The sequence below is a fragment of the Colossoma macropomum genome, unplaced genomic scaffold (assembly GCF_904425465.1).
Source record: "Colossoma macropomum unplaced genomic scaffold, Colossoma_macropomum, whole genome shotgun sequence".
In the NCBI taxonomy this organism is placed as follows: domain Eukaryota; kingdom Metazoa; phylum Chordata; class Actinopteri; order Characiformes; family Serrasalmidae; genus Colossoma; species Colossoma macropomum.
The window spans coordinates 3,508,614-3,521,346 of record NW_023494791.1 but is presented as its reverse complement, the minus strand read 5'-3'; the positions used below and the strand labels follow the sequence as shown (position 1 = coordinate 3,521,346).

Here is a 12,733-nt window from a genome sequence, read left to right as displayed (position 1 = left end):
GACTAAAATTTAGTGCGCTATTTCGGGGTAGAAGCTGTAATCCCCTAAGTGCACTACATAGGGAGTAGGGAGTAGGGAGCCATTTGAGATTGAGGCACGGTCTTATTTTCATTCCTACACCTGTCAACAGCTCCGTCTTCTTCTTCAGGCTCCACAGGGCGCTGCTGTACAGCTTTATTTACATAATTTTTTAGTCGTTTATGTCGTTGTTTTTCACAGATGTTCACTCAGTGCGACTCTAAACTACATTTTATGTTTAAAATTAAAACTTTTTGGTCAGAATTGGACGCCGGTCGGTGGCGAATGAGCAAAACAAAACATGCTTGCATTGGTTTTGTTCCCAAAATGCATCAAACCTCATCGTTACACTCTTAAAAAGATGCTTCTTCAAGGATTCATTAGTAAAGGGAATGGTTCTAATTAGAACCATGAGTTCTAATTAGAACCATTCATGTTTGGATGGTTCTTTGCATAGTGAAGTGTTTCTTCACATGGATGGAGAATGTATTGTATATGGTTCTAGATTGAGCCTATATGGAACTATATACAACTCATTTGCCATCAGTCTGAAGAACCATTTCACCATGCAAGGAACCATTTAAGCATGAATGGTTCTAATTAGAACAGTTCCCTTTACTAAAGAATTCTTGAAGAACCATGTTTATTAAGAGAGTAGTGCAGTAGTACCGTACTTAAAAAAGATGGTTCTTCAAGGGTTCTTTGGTGAAGAAAATGGTTCTGTATAGAACCGTGAACCCTCTAAGAACCCTTTGCATTTTTAAATGGTTCTTTGCATGGTGAAGAGGTTCTTCAGATGGATGGAGAACGTATTGTATATGGTTCTATGAAGAGCATACGTAGAACCATAATCAGCACATTTGCCATCAGTCTGAAGAACAGAACTATGCAAAGAACCATTTAAGCATGAATGGTTCTGATTAGAACTCATGGTTCTAATTAGAACCATTCCCTTTACTATTGAACCTTTGAAGAAGCATCTTTTTAAGAGTGCAGTGCAGTAGTACCGATCAACCATACACACTTAAAAAAGATGGTTCTTCAAAGGTTCTTTAGTAAAGAAAATGGTTCTGTATACAACCATGAACACTCAAAGAATCCTTTGCATGATTAAATGTTTTTTTTGCATCGTGAAAGGGTTCTTCAGATTGATGGAAAATTAGTTACTTATGGTTCTGTAAAGAACATTTTTGGAAAGTGTTCTGTATAGCGCCAAAAAAAAGTTCTTCTATTGTAACAATATCAAGCTTGTAACAATAGAAGAACCCTTTTTGGTGCTATATAGAACCCCTTTAAAAAGGTTCTATATAGAACCATCTACGGCACATACTCCATCATTGTGAAGAACCCTTTCATGATGCAAAGGATTCTTTGAGTGTTAATGGTTCTATACAGAACCATTTTCTTTACTAAAGAACCCTTAAAGAACCATCTTTTATTAGTATTCATACGTAGTTCTACAGTTACAGACTGTAGTCCATCTGTTTCTCTGCATACTTTGTTAGCCCCCTTTTACCCTGTTCTTCAGTGGTCAGGACCCCCATTGACCCTCACAGAGCAGGTACTATTTGGGTGGTGGATCATTCTCAGCGCTGCAGTAACACTGACGTGGTGGTGGTGTGTTAGTGTGTGTTGCGCTGGTTTGAGTGGATCAGTCACAGCAGTGCTGCTGGAGTTTTTAAACACTGTGTCCACTCACTGTCCACTCTATTAGACACTCCTACCTTGTCGGTCCACCTTGTAGATGTAAAGTCAGAGACGATAGCTCATCTGCTGCTGCACAGTTTGTGTTGGTCATCCTCTAGTCCTTCATCAGTGGTCACAGGACGCTGCCCACAGGACACTGTTGGCTGGATATTTTTGGTTGGTGGACTATTCTCAGTCCAGCAGCAACACTGAGGTCTTTAAAAACTACAGCAGCACTGCTGTGTCTGATCCACTCAGACCAGCGCAACACACACTAACACACCACCACCACGTCAGTGTTACTGCAGTGCTGAGAATGATCCACCACCCAAATAGTACCTGCTCTGTGAGGGTCCATGGGGGTCCTGACCACTGAAGAAAAGGGTAAAAGGGGGGCTAACAAAGTATCAGAGAAACAGATGGACTACAGTCTGTAACTGTAGAACTACAAAGTGCACCTATATAGTAAGTGGAGCTGATAAAGTGGACAATGAGCGTAGAAACAAGGAGGTGGTTTTAATAAAGTGGCCGGTCAGTGTTTTGCCACTATTATAAGTTATTTTTCTTGAGATTTCCCCCAGAATAGCCCTGTCTAGCAGTCTAAATCTGAAAAATCTTCCTCAGATAAATGTGTTAGCGCTTATATTTTTAATATAACAAGAAAAAATAACACATGGAAAAAATCCCACTGACTGAAGATCCACAGGAAAGTATGTGCACCCTAATTCAGATTCCACTGTTTATGACTGAATTATTAATGTTAGGGTGTGTTGCGATTCAGTAAACAGGCTACACGGCTGAAAAGCCGTACAGAAGCAGTAACCGAACATGCAGCTCAACCAGAAGCTGTTCTTTTGCGCTGTGTATCGACAAAACGTGTCGTGTGTTTAGGAAACACTGCCACGTATGTATATTCATCCTCTTAAAGGGGAATTCCACCAGAATTTCTGCATAATTCAGTGTTTGAGCTGTAAACACAGTGATTCAGAGTGGTTTGGTGTGAAGTGGTTCGGATGTCTTTACAGTGGTGGTGATAGGAACCAGGGGTCGCCATGACTGCAACACTAATATAGCCATTTTATTTACTATCCACATTTATTTATATCTGGAACCTTTGTTAAAACTGTATACAATTGAAAAAATATAATATCAAATCTAAAACAGGACATTTTAAAAATATATTTGATAGCTACATTTTTTGGTCTTTTTCATACATTGCAAAATATATATTGATAAATACATTTGGAATATATTTTTTTCCCCATATTGGGTTGCATTTTTTAAATAATTGTGTTGTTAATCAATATAAAACACAAAAAATATTGTATTTTAAATGATATTAATGCCTCAATGTAAATTTATGTCTAAATGATTCCACTTTATTTAAATTAATTATAATAAACAACATACAACAATAAAATATCAACATTCAAAATGTCAATTTTATTTACTAATTAAATAGTTACTGTGATTGTGATAAATCTGAAAAAATAAGTTTTCTTTGCAGACCTTTTTCAGCACCGATTCCTGTATTAAACTCTTCAGATGTCTGGTTCCTATCACCACCACTGTGAACAATTCTGACTTGGTAGGTTTTTCTATAATGGAGAAATTCACACCAGACCACTCTGAATGACTTCGTTTCATCTTAACCATTTAATTATGCAGAAATTAGTTTCAAAAAGTGGTGAAATTCCCCTTCAGCTTCACAGGTTTGTGCTTTCTTTGGCCACACAACTGTTTGAGCAACAAACACTAAACTGGTGAGTGCAACTGGATTTGTAAACCACTGTAGAAGCTTTACCAGCCTACACGGGTTATATAAGAGCCTCTGTTCAAACAGAGATGAATTGGGGATAGAAAAGTATGTACTGTGAACAGCAGGTGTTTATTGTATATATTTATATATACATAAGTCTAATCTTGCTTTAATTTATCATGTTTTACAGAATGGGTAATCTGTCAGATGTTTCCCATATAGGAAAAAAAATATATGGACGTGTATTTTTATGTACAACCCCATTTCCAAAAAAGTTGGGACGCTGTGCAGAATGTAAATAAAAATAGGATGCAATGATCTGCAAATCATTTAAACCATATTTTTAAAGGAAAATACTACAAAGACAACACATCAAATGTTGAAACTGAGAAATTTGATTGTTTTTAGAAAAATATTTGCCATTTTGAATTTGATGCCAACAACCCGTTCCAAAAAGGTTGGGACGGGGGCCTGTTTACCACTGTGTTTCATCACCTCCTCTTTTAACAACACTCTGTAAGCGTTTGGGAATGCAGTGCTGCTGTAATATATGCAGAATGTGGTTTGTCATCGTCTTGCTGAAATAATCAAGGCCTTCCCTGAAAAAGACGTCGTCTGGATGGCAGCGTATGTTGCCAAAACATGTATACAGAGATTTCTTCAGATTCTCTGAATCTTGATGTTATGTACCATGGATGATGAAAAGCAAAAGTTCTTTGCTTAACAAGCAGCTTGTTGCTACGTCAGAGTAACGAGCTCCGCCCACTCGCTGCTCAGCCAGCAGTTCGTTCTCCAGCTCCTTACACTAAATTCCCACACTGTCATCACCACTGAGCAGCTTTTCAGTCAGCAGCTGTGACAGAAGAACAGCTGAACAACCTGGAATCAGCCAGAAATTAACCCAGTACCATTCGCCAAACGTGTAGTCTGATCTTCAGAGTCTGACCAAATCAGACTGAGCCATAAAACTGCCGCAATATCAAGTTCAGCTCAGTTTTGTCAGTTTTTGCCAGATCAGTATTAATGTTGTTTTGTTCCAGCCGGTCTGTAAAGCATCTTACAGCCCATTTAGTTTGGCGAATGGTGTTGGGTTCATTTCTGGCTGATTCCAGGTTGTTCAGCTGCTCTTCTGTCACAGCTGCCAACCGAAAAGCTGCTCAGTGGTGATGACAGTTTGGGAATTTAGCGTCGTCTCATCTTCAGAGTCTGACCAAATCGGCTGTCGGTCAAATGTGATCTTAAAAGTGTCCATTTTCTGTTTGTGGCAAAGTACTTTACAAAGGACTCAGTAAAGACTTTATGCCCGAACTTAAGTACAGACTTACGCAAACCTGGTGCAGCCCAGTCCAGGGGCCGTATTACAGAAACTTCTTAAGACTGAGATCTGCTTTGTCATGGAAACTTCAGTTAAGACTGAAGTTGGGACAGAAGCCATTACAGGACAACAGTTCTTAAGTCTATAACAGAGGTATTTAATTAAATTCAATAAGGTCCAGTTAGAGAAAATATCCTCAAGCAAAGGTCCAGAACATCATAATGTCTAACTTACATCATGATTCAGTGCCATATACTGTTTACTGAAGTAGCCTAGTAGGTATATCAACATCTTATACAGTCAACAACTGAATATCAAATAAAATAAAGTACAATTCAGTCATAATTCAACAACATTTATTGTCACTTTTCTTTTTTTAGATCACATCATGTGAAATAACTTCCCTCTGACTCACTTTCTTCTCCGACTGCTATGTCTCGCCTCGTCCATCCCCTGTGCGTGCGTCACTCACTCGAGTCTCAGTGCTCATCATAATGCACAGATCTGCTTGGCTGAGTAGCATCACGTGTGATATTTACAACGCATGCGATTGGTCTGTGAGCCTCCCGGGTGCTAAACCGGTACCGCAAAGGCTAGAAAAGTTACGCCGATTAAAATAGGACCACCCCGTCGAAATTAAAGACTTATCCATAGTTTATCGGTTACAGGTCCAGGTCCGCATACAACAGCACCTGGGTCTGGACTCGGACCGTGGTCCGCCTGTTAGTTACCTCTGGTCTATAATCTTATCTTATTTCCAGATAAGAAAACGGTTTTACAGAAACATCCTAAGTTGCCAAAATATCCTAAATATTTTCTTAACTTTAAGATAAACCCCAGAGCATCTTCTGTTTTAATCGTCTGTTTCTATTGTTTTATGCAGTGTCAGACAGCACAGTTCACTATAACCAGCATAATGACGCTACATTTATCTACAGTGACTTGAGTTTTTTTTCTAACAGCGTTTAAAACCTAAGACGCTGCAGACTCGATCTCCACCGTCCCTCTGATTACCTTCGTGCATTAACGTTGATGATGAAATATTACAGTGATGGTGGTGAATAACGAGGAGACGGAGCTGAACGTGTGTCTGTTTATTAGGAGGAGTAACGTTAGCGCGCTCGGCTAAAGCGTTTGGGGAAATGGAGACTGAAACTGAAAGTGCCGACGCTCTGATAAACAGCGCAAAGCGCTGAGACAATATTATTAACTTTCAGTTTATCGCGCTTTAGTTTTGTTTAACCTTTTATGCATCAGTAACGGAGGCTAACGTCAGCTGTCTGACTAACTAACTTACTTACGTGTTTGCGTTTCAGCTGTGCGCGTAAGGTCGGTTGCTAGGTAACAGACACGACAGTTGATTGTCGACTTCGGTCGAGTAAGTTAAGATGTCCTAACTTGAGATCAGAAAAGATGCTGTAAGATAAGATAAGATCCTTAAATTAAGATCAGATTTGCTTCATTAATACGAATGTGTGAAAAATCTTATCTTGACCTGTCAGAACTTATCTTAAGACAAAAAGATAGGAAGTTTCTGTAATACGGCCCCAGGTGTCCAGTTCAAGCAAGTGGGCAGTTTTAAAAAGCCTACTGGGCTCCCGAGTGGCGCAACCGTCTAAGCGTTGGCCCTGTCATCAGGAGATCGCGAGTTCGATCCCTGGTGATGCTACAGCTGTCCATAGCCGGGAGTCCGAGAGAGCACAATTGGCCTCGCTCTCTCTGGGTGGGTGGGATGGCTGCCCTTCTCCCCCCATCACTCAGCGCGATGCTAGTCAGCGCAGGCGTCTGTTAGCTGACGTAACAGATCTGGCGGTTGGCGCTTTCCTCCGAGCGCGTTCAGCTGTCCGATGACGTTGCGTGAGCAGCAGCTCGAAAAGAAAGCGGTGGCTGGCTTCACAGGTCTCGGAGGAAGCCTGTGTTAGCTTTCACCCTCCTAGCGTTGATAGCATCGTGTGATTGGGGGAGTCCTAACTAGCGGGGTGGAATCGGAGACGACTAAATTGGGGAGAAAATCCGGGTAAAAATTAAAAGCCTACTGTACACTGGGGACATTTAAAGAGGTCTAACAGTGATCTGCAGCCAATGTAGTCTATTGTTTTGTATAAAACAGTTTGTTTTTATTTACAATTATTTTTAAATCGTTCAAGTATTCAGTGCCTATTTTCTGGCATATTTTGAATAAACACTGGTCAGTTGGGGTCATCATGGCAAAATGATAAGTAAAAATAAAATAACACATCTGGCCCACAGATTTAGATTTTTTAATATGGCATTTTCAGTGGTTGAGTTTGACACCGCTGTGCTGGGGCAAGGCTGTCTCCACCAACGTCAACCATTCCCTCTTATTGCATGTGATCTTAGTTTTTGGTTCATTTTTTCTTCTGTTTTCTCCTCACAGAAACCCTAGAGGCTCAAAATGGGCCGGTGAAGACCTCAGCGGCAAAGCTCAGGTGAGTAATGTGTTGCGTTTCCTCTATGTTGGCTCACTGAATCTGCTTTCAGCCTGAATAGCTGCTGCAGTGCTCTCACACTCATCTACATCCATTTAGCACGGCAGCGTCTACGTATATTTGCTCTAAACGTGTCCCGCCACACCTGACATGACTAATGAGGTTTCCATGCTTGAGCCATTACCAACATTAGGTGAGCCTGTGCTGCGAGGTTGGAACAAATGGCTGTAGACACTGTGGCCCTTGGAAGGGGTCGAGTTGAGCGTTCTTGTTTTGGTCTCTCCTGCCGCTCAGCAGCCGCTGCAGCTGTTTGAAATGACAGCAGAGGAGGCTTTCAGTCGTCTCTGACTGCTGTAAGCAGCATCCAGGCACACCAGTTCAAACAAGAGCCAGTTTCTGAGGAGGTGATTGGAGGCTGCAGAGAAAACCGGTCTCCTAACAACCACCTGCAAGACCTGGATGACCACCAAAACTGTCCACCTTCAGATAAACAGCACTTCTTTACATACACTTCTTAACAGTCACTATCGCAACATTTTAGCTGATGAATAATGACCATATAAATAATTGAGATTATCACTGCAGTTGTGTTTTTTGTTAATTATACGCAATTAATAAAACTGCTACCGCCCTCTAAAGGCGTCATTAACAAACATCAAATAAACGAACGTCGCTCAGCGCCGCCCTCTAAAGGCGTCATTAACAAGCATCAAATAAACGAACGTCGCTCAGCGCCGCCCTCTAAAGGCGTCATTAACAAACATCAAATAAACGAACGTCGCTCAGCGCCGCCCTCTAAAGGCGTCATTAACAAACATCAAATAAACGAACGTCGCTCAGCGCCGCCCTCTAAAGCCGTCATTAACAAACATCAAATAAACGAACGTCGCTCAGCACCGCCCTCTAAAGGCGTCATAAACAACCGTCAAATAAACAAACGTCACTCAGCACCGCCCTCTAATGGTGTCATTAACAAACATCAAATCAACAAACGTCACTCAGCGCCGCCCTCTAATGGTGTCATTAACAAACATCAAATCAACAAACGTCACTCAGCGCCGCCCTCTAATGGTGTCATTAACAAACATCAAATCAACAAACGTCGCTCAGCACCGCCCTCTAAAGGCGTCATAAACAACCGTCAAATAAACAAACGTCACTCAGCGCCGCCCTCTAATGGTGTCATTAACAAACATCAAATAAACGAACGTCGCTGAGCGCCGCCCTCTAAAGGCGTCATTAACAATCATCAGATAAACAAACGTCACTCAGCGCCGCCCTCTAAAGGTGTCATTAACAAACATCAAATCAACAAACGTCGCTCAGCACCGCCCTCTAAAGGCGTCATTAACAACCGTCAAATAAACAAACGTCGCTCAGCGCCGCCCTCTAATGGCGTCGTTAACAATCATCAAATAAACAAACGTCGCTCAGCGCCGCCGTCTAAAGGCGTCATTACCAACCATCGAATAAACGAACGTCGCTCAGCGCCGCCCTCTAAAGGTGTCATTAACAAGCATCTGTTATTTATGTATATTTGACTCAACCCAACAAATGAAAATGCACCCAATTCAGGTTCTGTTTGTTGTGAAGCAAGTATATGATAGTAAAAGCTCACTGTGGGAAACTATTTGTGATTAGCTCACATAATTGCAATCAGGCGATTATGTAATAATTGTAAATAACATAAAGTAATTGTGAAACTGTACTGCAGTGTAAAAGCAATCTTGCTAGTAGCTGTTAGGTTAATGAAAGGAGCTCAGCGAAAGTTGGAGTTATTCTCTCGCTGAATTGCTCTTTGGTGGTTTACATAATCATCTATCTCTCTTGCGTGTTTCCACCATGCACAGGTCTCTAAACTCATTTAGGGATGTTCTCACTGAGGAATGTCCTGATCCATGTTCACGGACTCAGTGGTAATTTGCTGGAGGATGTGAGATTCAAGGCTTGTCTCTTGAAATCACGTCTCAGAGTTTCTCGTTGTTCTCCTCCTCTGGGTTATCTGTTTCAGCACGGGGGGTGGGGGTTGTGGGGGTGTGGCTGATTGTCAGCTATACTGTTACATACAGTAAACATACAGAAGTCAGAACTCCATTTCATTTGTTTTATTTACAGTCAAAACAGCCATAAAGTATTGTCCAATTTATAGTTAAATTATTTATTTTTCTACCATTTGCCCTCATTACAGCTTCCGTTCTTTCAGTTCCTCAAAGAATCTGCAGACACACCTCCGAAGTTCAGTCTTAGAAGCTGGTTGATCATTTTCTGAAGTAATCAAACACATTCAGTGGTGTTGAGGTCTGGACTCTGGGGTGGTCAGTCCATCGTTCAGCTTCTTTGTTTGATGTGTCCGTCTCCTTTTCTCAGTGAGGTTCTTCTTGACAGCTACACATCCTTTCAGACCCACAGCGCTGAGTCGTCGTCTCACAGTGGAAGGATGGACAGAAACACCTGTGGATGTTTTCAGATCTGAAGCAGCTTGATTTTCTCCTCTCTCTCAGAGATGAAAGCTTTAAGTGCTGTTTATCTGATGGGGGCAGTTTTGGGGTCTACCAGGTCTTCCAGGTGGTTGTTAGGAGCCACATTTTCTCTGTAGCTTTTAATCAGTTTTTGAACTCCAGTTTTGGAAACTCCCATTTTTTCACTTTGACTTTCTCTACCCTTACGCACGTGGATTATCTTATATCTGATCTCCTTATCAGTGAGATATGTTGCTCCTCTGCTGACGGTTTGGTCTGTGTTTTCAGGGAGAGATGCCTCTTCCCACTTCGGCTGGCTCTGGAGTCCAAAAACCCCAAGTTGGCCCAAACGGCTCTCGTGGGAATGCAGGTGAGGGCGTCGTTTTGTTTATTCAGCCAACTCTTCTACCAGAATGCAAACAAGGAAATGAGGAGAAGTTCACAATGTTATCTTTTTCACAAACTTAACCAAGATGTTCTGTACTCATTTTATTTTTTTCAGTATCATGTAGTATTTCAATTAAGTTTTATTAAAAAGTGAAATAAATAAGTTTAAATAATGCAATAGTGTGTAATAATAATGATAACATCAGTAATGATAAATAATTGTCATATTAGTAATAATTAAGAATAATAGTTTTTGTGATCAAATGTTTTTATTTTTAAGATAAAGCTCCAATCTAATATCAAATATGGTATGCAACAAAAAACATAGCAACCAAATGGAGCACCCAATCCCCCCAACATTCCCCACCCACATGGCACCCATAAACCCACCACTGATCAAGGAAAAACTAATAGTAAATAAATAAATATTCCTTTTGACATATTGAGTAAAATTAATAATGATAGTTAATAACGAAAACAAAAAAATAATATATATATATATATATTTTTTTAAAGTAAAACGTGTCTTATTCTTACAGAACATTTGCATATTAAAGCGAACCTTCGATAAATTACTAGAAAATGAAAATATCCCATAGTTGCATTCCATGAGTACCTATTACACCTGATATTATGTCTGATCTCCTAGTGATCATTCATGTTAATATCACTCATGGATCCTTTGCCTTTGTATCTCATCATGGTTCCCTCCACCTGGATCTCCACGTGGTCCTACGGCAGAAGATACTTTGTGAAGATCACTTTGTTGCCGCGGAAACAGAAGCGCCGGAGAAGCAGCTGCTGAGTCAGATGCTGAAGGCCATCAGTGTGACGCCAACCCTCCATGAAGACCTACAGGTTGAAGTGATGAAGGTCAGTCTGCATGTCGGTGGCTTATTTAGGCTGTTGCTGTGGATCTCAAACGAAATTTAAATCTAAATGAATTTATGGTGGTTCATGGTTTCAGCTTTTGTCTCTGCCGTATCGGATTAAACTTTGTATTATTTTTTTTAATTTTATTTATTCTTCTCTGTTAGTCAGATGAAAAGAATTTCCAGTGCATGTGAGCTTGAGGTGACGAGGCTGTTCTTCAGTTGAAATTTTGGTTCAGGTAGTTTTACAGTAGAACAAATTTGCATGATTTTACACCTATGCAGCCAATAAGCCAAGATGTGTTTGGTGTCCAAATTTTGCTTCTTTAGTGGGATTTTCTAAATTCTACAGTTCTACCAAGTGCATTTTTACAGATGACACTAGTAGCGGGAGGCATACTGGTTAGAATTCTTCTTTAGGTGCGAGTTTTGCCACAAATAAGCACAGATAAGACAACATACAAGCTAACATCAGGGATGTTTCAGTCATGTTTCAAAGGAAAATGAAATCCCGTTGCCTAGTCCGCTTCATCTGAAGTAATAATAATAATAAGCTTTATTTATATAGCACGTTTTCAACGTTTCTCGAAGTGCTTTACAAAAGACAGAAATAAATAAATTAAAATTGCGCTTATAGACAATTAAGAAACAAAAAGAAATAAGAAAATAAAACATTTTGTGCTAGTGTGTGTTGCGCTGGTCTGAGTGGATCAGACACAGCAGTGCTGCTGGAGTTTTTAAACACCTCAGTGTCGCTGCTGGACTGAGAATAGTCCACCAACCAAAAATATCCAGCCAACAGCGTCCTGTGGGCAGCGTCCTGTGACCACTGATGAAGGACTAGAGGATGACCAACACACACTGTGCAGCAGCAGATGAGCTATCGTCTCTGACTTTACATCTACAAGGTGGACTGAGAAGGTAGGAGTGTCTAATAGAGTGGACAGTGAGTGGACACAGTGTTTAAAAACTCCAGCAGCACTGCTGTGTCTGATCCACTCGCACCAGCACGACACACACTAACACACCACCACCACATCAGTGTTACTGCAGTGCTGAGAATGATCCACCACCCAAATAGTATCTGCTCTGTGAGGGTCCATGGGGGTCCTGACCACTGAAGAACAGGGTAAAAGGGGGCTAACAAAGTATCAGAGAAACAGATGGACTACAGTCTGTAACTGTAGAACTACAAAGTGCACCTATATAGTAATTGGAGGTGATAAAATGGACAATGAGCGTAGAAACAAGGACATAATGTTATGCCTGATTGGTGTAAAGGAGCGGCAGAACGTAACTGCTGCTCCATTTAAGGTGGAACGGAAAATGAAAGCAAAAAGCTGGGGAATAAGAAGCCAACTAGAGTAGAAATGAGCATGAAACAACATTTAGCATCATTTTTGCTGGACCCTGAGGGGCCAGTATTAGAAAGCAACACTGACAAATTTATCTAGATATTGTCCAGTCCTGTTTTTAATGTTTTGCTCACTAAAAATATTCTGGCTCTGGTTTTCAGATGTTCTGAATAGTTGTAACTGCAAAATACGAGTAAATTAAATTAGATTTCTAACTGAGGTCTGATTTCAGTCACAGCCCACCGTGTATATAAATTCACTCACAGTCTGCTGGGAATATTCAACACTATTCAAGGTGCTGATGTCAAAATATGCTGTGTTGCTTTTAGCAGGTATAATCAATTCGGTGTTGCTGCAGATGCTAACTCAGCTTTGTTCTATTACTGTGCCTCTTAATAGCATCAGCAGTGTTGTTATAATAACAGATAGCCA

The 12,733-nt window shown here is 40.7% G+C and overlaps 1 protein-coding gene across 1 annotated transcript in view; it reads left to right on the top strand.

Annotated features, from left to right (window-relative positions):
• The window catches only part of arfgef3 (ARFGEF family member 3), an 88,440-nt gene that overhangs the window by 571 nt on the left and 75,136 nt on the right, over positions 1-12,733 (top strand). The window contains exons 2-4 of the mRNA XM_036573664.1: positions 7,177-7,228; positions 9,976-10,057; positions 10,816-10,947. Coding sequence (XP_036429557.1) covers positions 7,177-7,228; positions 9,976-10,057; positions 10,816-10,947 — 266 coding nt within the window. The remainder of the gene's footprint in view (positions 1-7,176; positions 7,229-9,975; positions 10,058-10,815; positions 10,948-12,733) is intronic.